This window comes from Hevea brasiliensis, chromosome 14 (genome assembly GCF_030052815.1).
Source record: "Hevea brasiliensis isolate MT/VB/25A 57/8 chromosome 14, ASM3005281v1, whole genome shotgun sequence".
Taxonomy (NCBI): Eukaryota; Viridiplantae; Streptophyta; class Magnoliopsida; order Malpighiales; family Euphorbiaceae; genus Hevea; species Hevea brasiliensis.
The window spans coordinates 25,271,273-25,291,601 of record NC_079506.1 but is presented as its reverse complement, the minus strand read 5'-3'; the positions used below and the strand labels follow the sequence as shown (position 1 = coordinate 25,291,601).

At 39.5% G+C, this 20,329-nt stretch overlaps 1 protein-coding gene across 1 annotated transcript; it reads left to right on the top strand.

Annotated features, from left to right (window-relative positions):
- The first annotated feature begins 426 nt into the window (after positions 1–426).
- On the top strand, positions 427–12,603 carry LOC110651965 (alpha-L-fucosidase 2). Its single transcript, XM_021807450.2, has 10 exons — positions 427–716; positions 1,095–1,240; positions 1,762–2,666; positions 3,628–3,760; positions 4,475–4,633; positions 10,666–10,890; positions 10,986–11,087; positions 11,183–11,318; positions 11,698–11,893; positions 12,051–12,603. Exons 1-10 carry the CDS (start codon positions 488–490, stop codon positions 12,370–12,372), a joined length of 2,553 nt encoding a protein of 850 aa, XP_021663142.2. The 5' UTR covers positions 427–487; the 3' UTR covers positions 12,373–12,603.
- Positions 12,604–20,329: the final 7,726 nt, after the last annotated feature.

Here is a 20,329-nt window from a genome sequence, read left to right as displayed (position 1 = left end):
GTTAAAATATTAATGTATATTAAATTTTTTTTAATAATTAACTAAAGTTAAAATCTCCCGTGTAGCCTCTTGAGACGAGGGATTTGCTGCCGTTTTGCTCCTCCAAAATGTCTCGTCAAAGAAAATTCTCCTGACTCCACCTTATGCTACCATATACAATAATTAATTAATAACAAATATCATCTTAAGCAGTAATTATTTAATTAATTAATTAAATTAAATATAATTAAATAAAGACTATCTACCACGGTTCGCTCGTGGTGCCTGTTTCGTGTCTGTCTCCGCGTCCACCACCGCGTAGAAAATAAATAAATAAATAAAACGATTTTAAAGGATACCAAAAATTCTTCAAAAAAAAAAAATCCAGATCATATGGGTCCCACTCCAGACATCACGCGCTCTTTGCATTCAAAGCTTACCAAACATAGTTCAGTGTTCACTTCCTTGCATTGCCAGTTACCAGTGAAGCGAAAAAGAGAGAGAAGTGATGGAGGAGGATGGCGAGTGGGTGGTGGTGCGGCGGCCGCTGGAGAAGGACTGGTGGAAACCGAGTTTGATGGATGACAAGGACGACGATGATGATGGAGAGAGTTCTAGTTTGAAGATTACTTTTGGTGGACCGGCGAAGTACTGGACGGATGCCATTCCCATTGGAAATGGCCGCATTGGTGCCATGATCTGGGGCGGTGTTGCATCTGAAACTCTGCAGCTCAATGGTAAATGATAATCCCCCCTAAAATAGAAAATGATTGCTGTTTTTAGACGATGATTTCTATAGGATCAATTGGTCTTCAATGTCATGCTACTAGGCAGCTCAAGTTGTTTTTCTTTTTAATTAATTTACTACAAAAGCTTTTTTGCTTTAGGCTTAAACATTAGTTGCATTTGACTGTTGTTCGGGCTAGATACGTCGTAGATGATGAAGAAGAATGGTTGTTATTCGGTCTTGAAACTCTCATAAGATTTCATGTTGTGTTCATTTCATCTCCTTTTTTTCTCATGTGGGCACATACATTTACACCAATTCACAATTTCACGTGTTAAACGAATACAACAGAGGACAAATTCACTGTATATTATCTTTATTCTTGCAGATGATACACTCTGGACTGGAACCCCTGGAAATTATACTAACCCTAATGCTCCAGAGGCACTATCAGAGGTCAGAAAACTTGTTGATAATGGAAAGTATGCAGAAGCTACTACAGCAGCGGTCAAGTTATCAGGAAACCCTTCTGATGTATGTCTTTTTGCTTATCTGTGGCATAACCATTTTTATTCATTGTTTTGCTTAGTGATAACAATTATCTATCGCTATCTCAATTATCTGATGTATGTAATGAATTACAATCGAGGCTTGTGACAATTAATTATCCTTCTAAGTCTATATACTGGCAGGTGAAACTATGTCATATTTTAAATTGCTGATAAGTTTGACCTCTATATTGTTAACTTTGAGACTCATAAGTTGGTTAAGTAAATAAGTGGCGCATTGATATTGATGGTTTGGTTGCTAATGCATCATTGCTTTTGTCAGCTCTGACTGGATATGTTAAATCCTTTTACCAAAATTAATATGACTGTTCCTATAAGGGTGCCTTCTATGTTATGCATGTATTCCTTATTAGCCTAGCCAACAAACTTGCATTACAAGTTCATGGAACTAATTTTGTTTTTAATGTTGGTGCCTCCATTCTAATGAGGAAGATTTCAATTGTTTGAGAATTATATTCCTAAAATTGTTATGTTCTATTGTTGTAGGTTTACCAACTTCTTGGTGATATCAAGTTAGAATTTGATGATTCCCATCTGAAATATGATGAGAAAACTTACCACAGAGAGCTTGACTTGGATACTGCCACAGCGAGAGTAAAATATTCTGTGGGTGACGTAGAATACACAAGGGAACATTTTGCTTCTAATCCCGATCAAGTGATTGTGACAAAGATTTCTGGAAGCAAATCAGGTTCTGTATCATTTACAGTGTCTCTAGACAGCAAGATGCATCCTCATTCTTATGTAAAAGGTGAAAATCAGATTGTAATAGATGGAAGTTGTCCTGGGAAAAGGATACCTCCAAAACTGAATGCCAATGAAAATCCTGAGGGAATTCATTTTACTGCAATTCTCAATTTACAAATTAGTGAAGGAAAAGGAATGATACATGTTTTGGATGGCAAGAAATTGAAGGTGGAAGGTTCAGACTGGGTAGTTTTACTGTTAGCGGCTTCATCTTCATTTGATGGGCCATTTACTAAGCCTAATGATTCCAAGAAGGATCCTACTTCAGAGTCCCTCAGTGCTTTGAATTTAATAAGAAATTTGTCATATAATGATTTATATGTGCGTCATTTGGATGATTATCAGAATCTCTTTCATCGTGTCTCGCTTAAGCTTTCAAAAAGCTCAAAGAGCAATTTAGGAAATGGACCTCTGGATATGAAGAAACTCATGGCTTTTAAATTTAATTCATTCTTCAAGGGAAGTGAAGATGAAATCATTTCAACTGCAGAAAGGGTGAAATCTTTTCAAACTAATGAAGATCCATCCTTGGTGGAGCTTTTATTCCAGTATGGTCGATATTTGCTTATTTCTTCTTCACGTCCTGGAACTCAGGTGGCAAATTTGCAGGGTATATGGAATAAGGACATTGAGCCTCCATGGGAGTATGTTCTCTTTTTCTCTGTGTGTGTGTGTGTTGTGCTTCTCTGTACCTTGTTAGGTTGTCACACTTGCAACTTACCCCTTCTCATATACAAACACATGTGTGCATGTGTGTGGAAAGACATTGTATATATGAGTTTTCATTGATTGTTTGAAAGATTGAGGCCATTTTAGCCATTGATAACAGGGAAATTGCAGGATCATCTAAATTATAGATGGCTGTTTTACCTGTAGAGTATTGATGTTTTATTTCTTCCCCTTTCTGGTACGGTGTTGAGGCTATAAGTTAACATTTTAGTGCAAGCACAAAAAATAGTTCTCTGAATTAGCATCTGAAAAGTGGCCAGGGAGTTGAGAAAGTAATTTGGTGTGGTCAGCTCTAAACTGATTACAGTCTGATAGTCTTCAATCATGGGTGAAAGAATGTTACAAATGAAAATTTTCTTCCTTGCTGTCCTGGAACTTTTGGTCAGCAATGGAGTGAAGCTCTGGTTCCAATGCGAGTTCTAGGTTATTCAGTCATTTTTGCCCGTTGACTTAAGGCCACCAATTTAATGTAGGGTATAGTTCTTTTAAGCTTTGTTTGGTGTTCAATTGCAGTTTGATTGTTGACCTTGATATAAGTTCTGGTTCAGTAATAAAAACAGCATTCAGTGGAGGAATGGAGGTATCAAGCACCTATATTTTAGTTAAGAAAGAGGAAAAAAAATTTCTATGAGAAACTTTCGGTTATTCCATCTTTTCATCTTTTTTTATCCTCCGACCTTGTTTGATGAACATCTGAAATGTTGCTTCTTATGTCTTCCATCTAATATTTTTGAAGTACAGAGTGATTAAAGGTTTTCATAAACCAGGTCTCTGTAAAAAGCTAGGGTGTCTAGAGGGAATTGGGACAGAGTTATAATGGAATATTTCATTCTCTTGATGGTGACTAATTTGGCCCTTCTTCTATTATACTTTCAGTGGTGCTCAACATCTGAACATTAATCTGCAAATGAACTATTGGCTGGCCCTTCCTTGCAATCTTCGTGAGTGTCAAGAACCCTTGTTTGACTACACGTCTTCTCTATCAATCAATGGGAGTAAGACAGCAAAAGTAAGCTTTTCTCCCTCTTTTGGTTGTAGTTGAAGACTTTCATAACTTATCTTTTGGTTTATTCAATTTTTTTTTTCCAGTTTTTCATATATAGTTTTCATGTATTAATTGGATGAGATTCTACTTAAGTTGAACTGAATTCACACCTGGATCCTACCACTCAGGGATTTAAAATTAGCCATGAGCCTTTGTATGATCACTTAAAAGATTTATAAGCCTTCATGCATGGGAAGTGAATGCTTTTTGATGATTCTATAGAAGGCACCACTTCATATGTGGAGTAACTTTTTTTTTCTTTTATTCCTGCCATCATTTTATAAGACCTTTGTGCATCTACTTTGACCAATGAGATGACAAGGCATATGGACAGTACAATTTTTTTAGTAATTTAGATGCTCATAAGCCTCTTAAACTTCTCATTTTGCTACACAAGATTCACTTGTGATCTTGCATTGAAACTGTTTTAACAATTTCATTTCCAATACTAATATTCTGAAATAAAATGAAAATATCCCTTTTCTTCCTTCTTTCCACTCTTTTCTATCTTCATCTGGAAACCATTTTCATTCTCAACTAACCAAATGAATTTTGGTGTGGCTTTGCTGCTTGCATTAAAATTTTAAGGGGGAAAGCTCTGTTAAGAAACGTATTCCTATTTTTCCCTGCTCCTTATACTTTTGAATGTGCAGCATTTTTAGTTATCGATTGTTGCAGATTAACTATGAAGCAAATGGTTGGGTGGTTCATCAAGTGTCAGACATATGGGCAAAAACATCACCAGATAGAGGTGAAGCTGTGTGGGCTTTGTGGCCAATGGGTGGAGCCTGGCTTTGTACACACTTGTGGGAGCATTATACTTACACCATGGACAAAGTAAGATCCTACTTTTCAACAACCTGCTGCTTCTTGATTAGGTTTGCTATTTGGAGGACAACCTATGTCATAGAGGGTTGTTTCTGTATCAGTTCTTATTCAAATCTGCCAAATCAGATTGTAACTTGAGATATATGATATGAGATTAAAAAAAAAGGTGCAACATTGGAAATTTGGTATAGGAGAATATATCACTTCATTGGTTGATCCATGTGGATTGGATCAGAGAATGATGTTATTTTGCATTTCCTAATATGAGCGGTCCTGTTGGCTAAAAAAAGTTAATTTACAGAAATGAGGAAATGGGAAAGTAGAGTGGGTAAGTGAAAGTTGTGCCATAAAACAGTTCTCTGCACCAGTAGCAATTCTTTGATGGGGAAGTGCTGACTTTCCTTGAAGAAGAAAAGGAGAAAAGGAAAAATGAGTTGTAATTAATGAAAATGAGGAAAATGAAAAGGAGAAATGGGAAATGCAAGCTGCACCATAAAACAGTTCACTCAACACCAGTATAGCAGTAATAGCTAAGGATGAGCCAACCACCTGCAAACTGTTTGGCTGTGCATTATAGTTCGAGGAAGTTAAACCTAGGACTTGTGATTACCAACACTATAGTCTCAGAAGACTACTCTTTTCATGTGGGAGTTTGTGGTATTTGAGATGCAGATGCTAGAACTGAATGTTTAGACCTGTCAAAGTGTGATTTGTCTATTAAGGTCATGTTTTAGTGTTGACTATAAGTAACATCCCTGTAGAGGGTTTCTGCATTGTCGTTGTTGGGAAATGTAGAAAGAGATGATTCTCCTTAATTTCAATTAATCTGTACATGGGTATATATATACAATTGATTCCTATAATTGTGTTCTACTAATTAGGAAGAAATCCTAAATAGAAATACAGAATATAGAATATACAGAGAAATAATATAGTGATTGACTTTCCATAATACTCCCCCTCAAGTTGGAGCATAGATGTTAATCATGCCCAACTTGTTACAAATGTAGTCAATCCTAGCTCCATTAAGAGCTTTTGTGAAAATATCTCCTAATTGCTCTCCAGTTTTGATGTGTTCTGTTGAGATGATCTGTTGTTGAATCTTTTCACAAACAAAGTGACAATCAATCTCAATATGTTTGGTTTACTCGTGAAACACCAGATTAGAAGCAATATGGAGAGCAACTTCATTATCACACCACAATTTCGCAGGCAGGGAGGTCTTAAAACCTGTCTCATCTAGTAGTTGAAGTATCCACATTACCTCACATACTGATTGTGCCATAGCTTTGTATTCGGATTCAACACTAGATCGAGAAACTACACTCTGCTTCTTGCTTCTCTAAGGCACCAAATTTCCTCCAACAAAAATGCAATATCCAGTAGTTGACCTCCTGTCAACCTTAGATCCAGCCCAGTCGGTATCTGAAAAACATTCAACATTCAAATGCCCATGATTACCATATAACAAACCTCTTCCTGGAGCGCCTTTCAAATAACACAAGATTTGTCCCAAGGCATCCTAATGAGCAACAGTTGGAGAAGACATAAACTGACTTACCACACTAACGGCATAAGCAATGTCAGGACGAGTGACTGTAAGGTAGTTCAATTTTCCTACCAATCTCCTGTATCTCTCTGGATCTTCAAACAACTTACTATCCCCTGCTAACAGTTGTAAATTTGGAGTCATTGGTGCACTACAAGACTTAGCACCTAATTTTTCTGTCTCTGTCAATAAATCGAGAACATATTTTCTTTGAGACAAGAAATCACCCTTCTTACTTCTCATAACTTCAATACCCAAGAAATACTTTAACAATCCCAAGTCTTTGGTCTGAAACTGGGTTTGGAGGAAGGTTTTAAGAGATGAAATACCTGCAGAGTCACTCCCAATGATGACAATGTCATCCACATAGACTACCAGGAGAATTAGACCAGCTTTAGATTGCCTATAAAATACTGAGTGATCACACTTACTCTTTTGCATACCAAATTCCTGTACTGCTTCACTGAATCTCCCAAATCAGGCCCTAGGACTTTGTTTTAGGCCATAAAGAGACTTCCAAAGCCTACAAACTTTACCCAACTCCCCCTGAGTAATAAACTCAGGTGGTTGCTCCATATACACCTCCTCCTGAAGATCACCATGAAGGAAAGCATTCTTGATATCCAATCGGTGCAGGGGCCAATCATATGTAGCTGCTAAAGAGATAAACAAGCGAACAGAAGTAAGTTTAGCTACAGGAGAAAAAGTGTCAGAGTAATTAACCCCATATGTCTGAGCATATCCTTTTGCTACAATGCGTGCTTTTAACCTAGCCACAGGATCATCAGGATTTACTTTTACTGTAAATACCCATTTGCAACCAATAGGTTTCTTACCAGTGGGCAAAGGCAACAGTTCCCATGTACTATTAGCATCTAAAGCCTCCATTTCCTCTTTTGTAGCAGTACACCAGTCAGGATGAGACAGTGCCTCACCAACAGTATTAAGGATAGGAACAGAGTCTAAAGAAGTAACAAAACACCGAGAACAAGAAGACAATTGATTATAAGAAACAAAAGAAGCGATAGGGTAAGTACATGAACATTTACTTTTACGAAGAGCAATGGGTAAGTCTAGATCAGAATCATGATCAGTATGAGGTACATGATCTCCCAACGAAGTAGCTGGTGGAGGATCTGAGTCAGGAATCTCCAATCTCCTGGAATAAATATGAACAACGGGAGGTTGAGTAGGTCTAGAGACAGAAGAAACAGGCTATGGGAGAGGACTAGATATTGGTTAGAGAGTATATATTAAGAGATCATCCTCCTCCCCCTGACTCTCATACACAGATGATTGAGGAAAAATGGAGTGGACTAAAAAAATGTGACATCTGCAGAAACAAGATAACGATTAGGAGTAGGAGAGAAATAGCGGTACCCTTTTTGCAGCCGAGAGTACCCAAGGAAGACACATTTGAGAGACTTTGGATCTAATTTAGTAACCTGTGGATGAACATCACGCACAAAATAGGTACAACAAAAAATACGGGGTTCAACAAGCAATAAAGATTTTGTAGGAAATAAAGCAGTATAAGGAATATCCCCATTAAGGACAAAAGACGGCATACGATTGATAAAAAAATATGCCGTAGAAACTGCATCTGCCCAAAAGTGTTTAGGAACTTTCATCTGAAAAAGAAGAGCACGAGTTACCTCAAGAATTTGCCGATTTTTTCTTTCGGCCACACCATTTTGGGATGGGATATCCACACAGGAAGACTGATGAAGAATGCCATTTTGTGTCATATAAGATTGAAATTATGCTGAAAAGTATTCTTTGGCATTGTCACTTCTTAATATGTGCACAGAAATATTAAATTGAGTTTTGATTTCATTACAAAAGGCACAAAAGATAGAAAACAACTCAGAACGATTCTTCATTAAATATAACCAGGTAACACGTGAGTAATCATCAACAAAAGTAACAAGATAACGAAATCCAGTTTTAGAAGTAACAGAATACGGACCCCAAACATCAGAATGAACTAACTCAAAAGGGGATGAAGCCCGTTTATTGACTCTAGACACAGAAGGCAAACGATGATATTTTGCAAACTGACAAGACTCACATTCTAGTACTGATAAAAACTGAAACTGAGGAAACAGCTTCTTCATTGTAGACAAAGAAGGATGGCCCAATCTAAAATGAGCATCAAGAGGTATTAAGGTACTGGAGCAAACAAGCGACTGCGGTACATAATTTTTCAGAATGTAGAGACCACCTGACTCACGTCCTCTACCAATAATCTGCTTCGTCATAAGATCCTAAAATAAACACTGGTCAGGAAAAAAGGAAACAGAACAATTTAAGATACGAGTAAGTTTACTAACAGAAAGTAGATTAAAAGAAAATTTTGGTAGACACAAAACAGATGACAAAGAAATTGACAAAATTGGATTCGCAATTCCAGAACCCATGACACAAAAAGTAGAACCATCAGCTAAAGTAACAGTAGAGGAAGTGAGATTAGACTGAAAAGCAGATAGAAGACTAGAATTACATCATGTGATGCATCGCACTGAATTAATAACCCATTTGGATGAGAAAGACACAAGGCATGTAGTGGATTTACCTGACTCAGCGATCGCAGTGACAGGGAAACTAGTAGGCTTTAGAGATGCCTGATACTGAGAAAACTGTGCAAAATCCTCTGCAGACACCAAAATAGTTTTCTCAGAGGAAGATACTATAGAATCCTCTGCTGCCATATTTGCCATCTGTCATTGCTGATTTTTTCTCTGAAGTTGCGGACAATTATATTTTGTATGGCCAGGCTCATAGCAATAATAATAAATGACTCCTCTTGAGTCCTGATTAGAATTAGCTTCTCCATTACGCTGGTTACTTTTGTTGCCGGTAATTCCTTCTCTACTTTCTCTTTTATTACCCTGTTGTCCATTTGGATTATGGCTAATAAGAGCACTACTGGTAGGCTGTGAAGATTGGGTACTCTCTGTACGAAGGACCCGTGTGAACGTTTCATGCAAAGAGGAAATCTCAGAACTGGAGAGAATATGAGATTTAGAAGTCTCATACTCTGAAGGAAGGCCTGCAAGAAAACTCATAACAGCCAGTTGCTCCCGTTGGGCTTGCTGAACTTTCACATCAGGACTAAAAGGCAACAATACATTAAGTTTCTCATATACCCGCTTAAAATCCATAAAATAAGCCGTGAGAGACTTATCCTCTTTCTCAGTGCTGTAGAATGCCTTACAAACATCATAAATACGGGAGATGATGTTTGTACTTTTTACCAGAATACAGAAAACCTAAGTAATCTATCAATTCCTTAACAAATTCACAGTGATTAATTAAACTAATTACCTCACTGTGAATCGAGTTCCAAAGCTGCAAAAACAACCGAGCATCCTCCCTTAGCCAAGTTTGTCGTGTATCATCCGTAGGTGGATCTTTAGTAAGGTGATCATCTTTATCAATGCTACGCAAATAGACCCTAACAGTCTTACTCCACTCCAGGTAATTCGAATCATTAAGTTTGTGTTCCGTGATCTTAGTTATCACCGGAATCACATCAGAAATAACATTCTTATTGTCTGCCATTTGTTGAGACAAAGAAAACTGACCGAAACGCTAATCCAAAGTGCTTACAGTAGCAAAATAACCCAAAATCACAAATCAAGCAAATACCAAAATAGGATCTGAGAGCCAAACCTCAGAAGTCCTTAATGGTGTACTGGATTAGGCAACAGCACACAGTGGTGGAATGAGGGGGTTGAGGCGAAGCCGACGATGTTGATCAGAGTCAAAACGGCCCGTCGGCGGCCAAGGTCTCTCCTGAACTGGGTGATGAGAACAAATAGTCACCCTAGATAGATGACCTGCTCTGATACCATGTAGAAAGAGATGGTTCTCCTTAATTTCAATTAATCTGTACATGGGTATATATATACAATTGATTCCTATAATCGTGTTCTACTAATTAGGAAGAAATCCTAAATAAGAAATTCTAAATAGAAATACAGAATATAGAATATATAAAGAAATAATATAGTGATTGACTTTCCATAACAGGAAATTAAGAGTATGACTGATGGGAGAAGTGTTTGATGCGTAATGGTCACAGAAACAATTGATTTCCCTTAAAGCATCTGTTACATAAACAAAAGTCAACCAGTTGTTTTCCTCTAAATTATAAAATGTAATTAGGGTATAGGCTAACCTGTAAATTTTTTTATCATAGTTGACCTACGAATCAATTTTTTAAGGAAGGAGCTCCTGGAAATATTGAGCAAATCAGAGTATGGGAGTACTTGGCTGCAAGTTTAATCTCATTTCAACATCCATGGCTTTTATTTTTTAGAAGGAAACCACCATATCTTGGCAGATTTCCCATGACTGAATTTCCGTTTTTATTATTCCTAGAGACATTGTTACTCATCTCTTAGCAAGGAGCTGCATATAATTCTTGCTTATAATAACTGCTGCTATATTTTTAGCAAGTGATTACTAATGTATGCTGTATAATTAGGTTTTTTTAAAAAATAAGGCATACCCTTTGTTGGAAGGATGTACAAAATTTCTGTTGGACTGGTTGCTTGAAGGGCCTGGAGGATATCTAGAAACTAATCCATCAACTTCCCCGGAACATATGTTTATTGCTCCAGATGGTAAACCTGCTAGTGTGAGCTACTCAACAACCATGGACATGTCAATCATTAAAGAAGTATTCTCTGCAATTGTTTCTGCAGCAGAGGTAATACTTTCCTTCTTTTACTGGTTAAACATAGTTTAGTCCTTAATCTTTGTTGGCTCTTTATCTTTTTTAACTAGAAAGGTTCTTACTAACAGGTTTTGGGAATACATGAGGATGAACTTGTTCAAAAAGTCCGAGAGGCTCAACCAAGACTTTTACCGACAAAAATTGCCAGAGATGGTTCCATTATGGAATGGGTATGTATGTTGACTCAAGGATTTGAAGATTCAGTTTGGAGGAATCGTGTTCTCCTATAATTGAGGAGTGAAAGGTTCTCTTTATTTTTGGACAGGCTCAGGATTTTGAGGACCCAGAGATTCATCATCGACATGTGTCTCACCTCTTTGGCCTGTTTCCAGGACATACTATAACTGTTGAGAAAACTCCAGACCTCTGTAAAGCTGCTGACTATACCCTTTTCAAAAGAGGTGTTTATTGAATAACTGCCTAGATATAGACTTCTAATGCAAGCTATGCTTGCCAATAATGAATATTTGCTGTTTTTTTTGATAAAAGATTGATATCATCTTAAACAGAGAAAAAAAAAAATTTGGCTTCCATTTGCTTTTTTAAGGAATGGCTTTATACATCAATATGCACTGTGGGGAAAAAAAAAATCTCATGCACCTCATGTTTATGACTAATGCATTTACTAAATCTTCTGATGGTGTCTGAAATGCAATTCGCTGGTCCTACCTGGGGGAGTCATCTTTTCAGTGACTTGCAATTATTTAGTCTGTGAAACTTCATGGTCTTCTGGACTTTACTAAGGCAAGTGTTCCCCATTTTTTGATGATGCATAAACAGGAGAGGAAGGTCCTGGATGGTCAACCATGTGGAAAGCTGCTCTGTGGGCACGTCTACACAACAGTGAGCATGCATACCGAATGGTCAAGCATCTATTTGACCTGGTTGATCCAGAAAATGAAAGTAAATATGAAGGAGGTCTATATAGTAACTTGTTCACCGCACACCCTCCTTTTCAAATTGATGCCAACTTTGGGTAAGCAGCAGCTTTATGCTTTTTTTTTTTTAGTGGAAATATAAGAATCACCAGTTTTCTTTGTGACAATCAATTTTGTATCTGAGAACCCCTCCTTGGTAATAAAAAAAGATTTGGTGATTGGCAATTCAAGTAATATTGCAATTTTTTGTTTCAGTTTTTCAGCAGCAATTGCAGAAATGCTGGTCCAGAGTACAGTTAAGGACTTGTACTTACTTCCGGCCCTTCCTCGAGATAAATGGGCTAACGGTTGTGTCAAAGGGTTGAAGGCACGTGGTGGGGTGACAGTCAACATATGCTGGAAAGAAGGTGATCTTCATGAAGTTGGTCTTTGGTCAAAGGAACACAATTCTCTTAAACGATTACATTATAGAGGAACTGTCGTGGATGCACATATTTCATCTGGTAGAGCATACACATTCAATAGACAGTTAAGATGCATAGAGACATACTATCTATCAGAAGCGGCTTCTTGTTGAATCGTGCGTTCAAGTAGGTCTTAGAAAGGGCATTATTTGGATCTTCCCTAATAATTTGAGGAATGAACTAGGAATGCTTTATTTATCTGTTATTCTTTTTCTAATCCTGATTCTGGGCAAATAAGCAATTAGTCTTGAGGTTTGGTTGAAGAGAATCTGCTATGTATACATTTTTCTTGTTAGTTACTGTAAAGACAATTGTGTCCAAATGGATTGAAAGATTTATGACCATTCAGCAGTTGGTAAATAATGATTTTGCATGCTTTCAAGGTATATAGGTATAAACTGTAATTCCATTATCAATGTTGCTGTTTAATAATGAGTTCATTTCATTAAAAAGACAACCGTACAAGATTTCATTGTTCTTCTGTTTCTTCTCCTTGTTCTTGTGGTATTTTCATCGGGAATTGTAGAGAGATTTTTAATTGAACAACTTTAGGGATTTTGATTGAAAATCGAGGAGAGATTTTACTCTTGAACAAATTGATGGATTTTCATTTTGAGAATTTTGATTTTCGATTTTGTTTTTAAGTTTCCCATTATGCTTATGAATTTTTAATTTTTTTAGAAAAATTTAATTACTTAAAAATTATGAAAATTAAAACAAATTATTGTTAAATAATTAGGGATTGGTCTAAATGGTCTTTCTTATTTTTTAAAGCGTAAATAGTGAAAAAATCAAATTGAGAAATGAAGATGGTTAACTTTTACTTTATATGTAACGCTTCAAATTTTTAAATTTATTATTTTTTGAGTAATATTAATATTTTAATTTTATTTAAATTTTAAGAAATTATTTGAAATTTTTCGGATCTTATAAATTGGGTTTGATTTTCTAAAAATATAAAATTTTGATGATTTTTAAAAATTAATTTAAAGACATTTGGAGTCTACGAATTTTTCTGAGTTTTCTAGAATTTTTTCGAAATTTTTTGGCCTCGTTTTCGATCCCAAGGTAGAGTAAAAATTTAAAATTTTGTATCGTGAATCGGACCGATCAAATCGAACAGGATCAGATCAGACCGATCAAATCGGACCGGCCTTTCTTTTCTTCTTCTTCCTTTCCCCGCGCGTCCCTACCTCTCTCTCTCTCTCTCTCTCTCCCGTTTTCTCTCTCCTCCCTCCTCCTCAGGCCGTGCCACCCTCCCCACCTCGCCCCGCCCATGACCGCCGATTCCTCCCCATGGCCGCGAACTCCTCCCCTGCAGGCGCGATTCCTCACCTTCTCGGCCGAAATCTGGTTGATCCGACCACCGATTGGGCCGAGTCTTGTGTCAAACACCATCTACACCTCGAGAGCTTTCCATAGACACTAAGCACACTAAAATCCATCTAGCGGTTTGCCCAATTTTTGTCCAGAAAGTTTTAGCCCATTTCGACTTTTGGGCTAGATTTCTCGCAAACCGTGAACCCCATGAGAAAACCGAGAGTACCAGAGCGCTCCACTCGTCGAGAGCTTCGTGGTAATATAAATTTCGAAATTTTTCGACACCGTTTTTCGATGAGTCCCACGAAACTTCGTAGTGTTTTTCTGAGCATTAAATGAGCTTAGAAAATTATGTAAAAATTATATACTAACCCCCGTGTTGTGGGCTTCGTGTAGGTACCTTCAATTCGTGGAAATTCGACAGTTGCCTGGGTCTGTGAATTTCCGGTTAGACAGACAGGCTATCGAAAAAGTCTTAGAATTGGATCGAGATTTTGGCTACTCCATCGTTGTCAGACATCCCGAGCGAGTTCCAGAGATCGAAATCGGCATAGGTAAACCTGAACCTTACTTCTCGGGTTTGAGTCTCGCCTCTGCGTAAAAAATAGCTCTGCGCTAAGAGTGAGCCTGGCGAACCCAGAGTCTGCGCAAGCGGAGTCGTGGTGGGCTTGGGCCTTGGCCGTGCGCGGCCCATGGAGACTGAGAGCTTATGAGGAATTTGGTACGCTACCCGAGCAGGATATCCTTTTCGGGCTAAGTGGTATCAGAGCCTGGTTATGTTTGTATTATACATACTTCACTGGTGAGTAGGGGAGAACTTTTCCAACTCTGGTATTTTCTCTTAATCTTTGTATCGTTGTTTTCTGCCATCTTCTCTTACCTTGGTATATCGGCTGGAAACCAGTAACTGCTTAATTCCTTCCTAGAAGGTAGAGCGATCTCTGGCCACAACTCCACGTACCAAATATGGCTTGCCAAACACCTAACCCTGTTTCTGAAACTCATATCCAAACCCCTTCTCCCTCTGAGATTGTTAACCTCACCTCTTCTCTTTCCTTCTCTTCACCACTTCGAAGAACACTATCCTCCAGAATTGATAATCTCGTAGAAATATCCACTTTACCTGAAGATGCTCAGGTTGGAGAATCTCTCCTTCCTCTTCTCAGTCCATACAACATCTACAGACGATCTGGATCTTTAACCAGATCTATCAGATCTCTCATTTCATCTAGAAGATCTTTGTCAAAAGAATATGTTCAGGCCTCCAGGATGGATCAATGCTCTCTCCAGAGTTCATCTGCTGAACAATATGTGACTTTAGAAATCCCTCCTCAACTCATTCCTAGATGGAGACAAGAAGGGTTTTCTCATCTTCACTTTGGAGCTGTTCGACTTATCCTCAGTCTACATGGGAGACGAGGGCTTCCAGTTACAGCCAGAGTGTCTCTCCTTGATACACGGTTCTTGCAGTATGAACATGCGGTTATAGGAACCTGCCTCACCACCTTACATGCTGGGAGTGTGGTGCTGACATTCTTCCCAAACTATAATCTCTCGCTAAGAGATCCACATCTTAGCACTGCCCTTAAAGTTCAGGTTCAACTCACTGGCGCCGCTCAGGTGACCTCTTCGATGATGGCCACCTTGCACCATCAAATTATCTACAGATTGCAGGATCATGCTGTAGATCTCTCACAACCATCTGTTTCCAATGATGCTCTGCTTGTATTGGCTGATACTGAGACCACCCCAACAATTGTCCAGATACCTAGGCAACTGCCTAGAAATGAGCTTGAACAGCTCATCCCAAAGGATTGGTTAACCAATTACGAAAGGCTTCATTCAACCTCTCAGCCTATCCAGATCACAGAATCTTCCTTCAGACGGAATCCTGATGGAACAGTACAAACTTCCTTCCAGCCACCACGGCATTCTACAGGATCCTTGCCTGTATTCCAGACCATGATGGTCCAGCCATTAGAGAAGGAACAAAACGACTATCCCATTGGAGCAGTAACACCAGACAATCATTACATCTATCCTCAGAAAATAGATGGTCACTGCCCTTGGGATCTCCCAGGTTCTGGAGCATGCGACGAAGATTGTGACTGTCGTGACAATTACTGGGAAAATGAGTATGATCATCCTCTGTCTGACAAAAATTGGAGGAAGCTCACCAAACAAACAAGAAGAGCCTCTTGCAAGCCACAACGAGTTCTCAGAAGAGACTATCCAGATAGTAGCCCATGGATTGGTATCCATGAGGAAACCAAGCAGAAGAAGCCTCTTCCCATCTATGAGCTTGCCCTTGAGATCATCAGAAAGGAAGAAAAGAAACTACCCCCTCTTAAACCAGTTTCTTCCCCTCCTCCTGCACTTCCTCCGTACAACCACGTATGATGTTCTCACCTACCTCTTATGAAGCGATTTTCCTCCATTAGCTGTGGTGACCAGACTAAAATCTCCACCAGGCCTTTCATTCACTCAACTAAGGTTGATAGTGAAGGTCAGACAACCCCGATCACTCAAGCTGAAGAAGTTTTGAACTGGCAAACCAAGAATGCTGCTGTCCAGAATAAGGCACTACAACGTATTGATTCCAAGATTGACCAGGTCCTCACCAGGACTCAGCATGTTGATCAAAAGATTGACTCCTTCACTGCTTTTGCCCAAAACATGTACAAGGACTTACAAAGCAGAATTGCCCAGCTTGATAGAGATCTGAAGGCTTTGATCCAACAACGGAGATTTGGTGCAGAATTCAACCAAAAGGAACAGGAGATAAGAAGGCTGAAAAAACAGTTGGCCCAAGTTGAGGCAGACTTACATAAGCCCACAGAAGCTCCGGTCTCTTACAGCCCATTCAGCCCTTTCTCTGCTCAAACAACTCCTAATCCTTTTCTTCCTACTCCTGAACCTACTTACTCCCCTTTTGGACCTTTTAACTATTCATATGAACCACCTCCAACATATCACCCGTCTCCTTTGTTCAAACCTGCTCCAACACCTGCCAAATATGAACAAAAGAGTCCATCTTCCTCAGAAGAATCCCATCCTCCAAAAAGAAAGATTGATAAAGGGAAAGACAAAATGTATCCTGATCCTCCTCCTCAGCATATGGTGTCCATACCCTCTGAGCCAGAACCAGAAGAAGATTCTTCTGATGACTTGTCTGATGACAGTGAGGACGGACGAATGGATATCACGACACTGCTCATGGCTGATACCAAGATAAGCCGGGAGCCCCTACTACTCATAGAATGAACTCATGCTATGCCTCTTCCCTATCCATAGGTACTCTCTAGCTGTGCCCTTTTGTTCATTATACAAGTGATAATGGGACCGTCGCACCTTAATGTCAAAACAAAGATATTTCTGATACACAGGATCCTCTTAAAGAGGCAAGTGCAGAGCATACGTATCTCTGATTATAAGAGTATGATACACATTCAAAGATTTTCAGAGAGAAGGAGAAGAGTTTAGAAAGCCATAGAAGAGAACTTCAGAGAATATTATTGAAAGGAAAACTGAGTCTGAACATAACTGAAGAGAGCAACTCCTTATATAGGCGAGGAGGCTCTTAACATTACAGGCAACCGGTTAGAAACTGGCTACCGATACTCTTAAAGCAAGCAAAATAAAGACAGATACATTATTACATTTTTTACTGTCAAACTTTTTAACTTTTATCATGGAGTGGCAGACAGATTAAGGGTGTCAAAGTCAGAGTCATCAGAGTCGATTCCAAAAAAGTCCTTTGGCCACCGCTTGTGCACGGGAGATGGTGGGTCAGCACTCTGAATGGCATCTCGTGACTCTGTGTCCATTGGATCCTGGGAATCTTGCCACATGGGATGGGTCCAGTCAATGGGCTTATCAGTGAGAGACCGAATGGGACCAAGTGATGTACAATTCACATGGGGAGGCACCAAGCAATAATAGCTATTGATTTCACAGAGGTACTCAGCTAGTTGCTTTCTCAAAGGTCCCATGACATCTTTGTCAATAATTGACCCTTCGTAAGTCCTCCACTCATATTCAGTATTCTGGGTCCAGAGGAGTCCATCGGGCCTTCTAGAGAAAGGCCTGTGAAAAATGAACAAGGTTCTGATGTTGAAATGGCGGCAATGGGCCTGTCTTCTATTCCATGGGTGTCTATGATGCGTTTCAGGCTGTAGCGCCATGTTGAAATGGGCTTGAACCATTGTAGAAACCTGGACAGGAGAGTCCTGTTAGTATTGTTCATAACATACTGATACAGGGCCATGAGCGGGAATTCCAGTCCTGTGGAATAGAGTGTAACCATGCACCAGAGGAGCCATAGTTCTTCTAGGATGAGTTCTCTGCCAGGTTGGATACTGAAACAGGTGAGGAAAGGGTTGTCAGGGATAAAGACAGTCGAGGAGGGGAGTAATCCCCTTAGGGTGTTTCTTGCACTCAGGTAGTGAAACAGATGATCTCTTGCGAACTTAGCCATCTTTGTGATAGGCTGGTTGGGTGAGCATCCAGGAGGAAAACTGTCTGGAGTAGGAACCAGGAAATTGTGCATTGGAGAAGGAGTATGTGGAGAGGAAGAGGATGATGCCATAAGGATCAAAGGAAGTGTGGAGAAAGACTGAATCAGGTGGAGGTTTTTGGGCCTGGATAGGAGGTCAGGAACCAAGTTGTGTTTTCCTTTGATATGCTGAACTGAGAATTTATACTTGGCGAACCAGTCCTTAAGCCTCAGTAATTGTGGTTCAGGAAGAGACTTGTTTTTGAAGTCTAGAACCTTTGGGAAGGATGAGCTGTCCATAACCACAGTGAAGTGGTGGCCAATCAGATGAAATTCGAATCTCTTTATCCCATTTTTGACAGCTAATATCTCTTTATAGACTAAATGATAATGTTTCTGAGGTTCTGGGAACTCTCCACTAGTATGTCCGCATATATGCTTTTCTCCTTGAATTTCTTCGATGAGGACTGCACCCCAGTGGGTGTCACTAGCATCAGTCTGAAGGATGCGGTGTCCAATGCTGGGAATCTTTAGTGGTGGCGGGTTTAAAGCCACTTCTTTTAATTTTTTGACTGCACATGTCTGTTCTTCCCTCCATGGTGGGGAATCCTTTTTAAGCATCTTTGACAGCTGACAAGTATGGGCGGCCACATGCGGGATAAACTTCCTGATGTATTTGATAATACCAAGGAACTGTTGTATTTGTTTTACTGTCAAGTCCTTATCAGGAACTTGATGAATTCTTCGCAATGTGAGGTCGGTTGGTATTTTCCATCCTTGAATCTCATTCCAAGGAAGTCGATATCAGTTTGGGCCAGTGAGCTCTTCTTTTCTGATAGCATAATTCCATAGGAATCCACCAATTGTTGGAATGTGGAGAGGAGTGCCCTATGGGTTGTAACATCTTTGGAGAAAAGAAGGATATCGTCTATATAAATAAGAACACTATGCAGTATGGGCTCGAATATCCTTGTCATGGCCTTTTGGAAAACTGATGGGGCCGTCTTAAGGCCGAATGGAAGGATCCATTGGTATTGGGCCGTAGGAATGCGTATGCGATCTTGGGCCTATCGGAGGATTAATACCCAATTGCCAAAAACCGCTTTAAGGTCAAACTTGGAGAAAATATGGGCTTCGTAGTTGAGTGAACAAGGCTTGGGCTTTGGTAATGGGAACTTGTCATCTTGGAGGAAATGATTCAGAGGCTTGTAATCTATGATAAGCCTTTACTTCCCACTTAGTCGTTAGATCTTTTTCAACATAAAAGGCACAGCGGCCATTGGGAGGAAGTGGGTTCTATGAGGCCTTGTTGGAGAAGCTGTCTGCACTCTTCTTGGGCTAAAGCCAAGTCTGTAGGATTCATTCCCGGGTGTGATGCCTTTGTCGGATTGATATCTTCATTGAGTTTGAATGGAAGACTGACAAAGAATTTCGGGTTTTTCCATAGGGGATGGTGATGGTAAAAATGTGCATGGGAGTCAGCACAGGACCTTAAAAGGAGCTCCTTGTGCTCTTGGAATTTAGCTGAGGCATCAGCCAGAGAATATAACCTTGGGACAGAAGTAAATGGCTGAAAATTTCTCTTATATTTCAATCCTGTGGGGAGGATCTTCAAATGCTTTGCCTGTTGATACAAGTCAACGCCTATCAGCAAATCCTTGTCAGGAAGATCCGACTTGATGACCTTAGTCCAAAGGATACAAGTGGGGAAGAACTGGATTCCAATTGGGTGCTTAGTGATAAGGCTAGTTTTGAAAACATTTCCATCTGCAGCCTTAAAGTATTCTTCATGAGGGACCCAGTATTCTGATGGTAAGATGGCTGGGTTCATCATACTTTTGTGAGCCCCGGTATCCAGGAAGCCAATGACACTAATGGGCCGTTCATACTTACTGGGAAGAATATGAATCGGGACTAAAGGAATTGGAATAGTGTCTGGGCCATAAGTGGATTGGGAAGATTGGATATGTTGGGCCAGGTAAGACGGGTAATGGACTTCAGTATCCGAACTGGATTCTTCTGAAGTGATTGAGTAATCTTCTTCTGCTCCAAAGGTCCATTCCAAGGGCAAAGATCAGATCTTCATCGGGCTCATCCTGTTCAGAGAACAAGGATTCGACATCATCATGCTCCAGGGAGATGTGAGAAGCCTGTTGTATGTGTTGTAATAGCTTAACTGCCTTATTGGGGTTCTTAGGGCAGTTCTTGGCATAGTGGCCTCGGTTGCCACAGATATAGCATCTGTCAGACTTCTT

Coding starts and splice junctions, on each gene's coding strand:
- LOC110651965 (XM_021807450.2), top strand. CDS start 488: ATGGAGGAGGATGGCGAGTGGGTGGTGGTGCGGCGGCCGCTGGAGAAG. Junction 2,667..3,627: donor GACATTGAGCCTCCATGGGA/GTATGTTCTCTT, acceptor TTATACTTTCAG/TGGTGCTCAACATCTGAACA. Junction 10,891..10,985: donor CAATTGTTTCTGCAGCAGAG/GTAATACTTTCC, acceptor TCTTACTAACAG/GTTTTGGGAATACATGAGGA.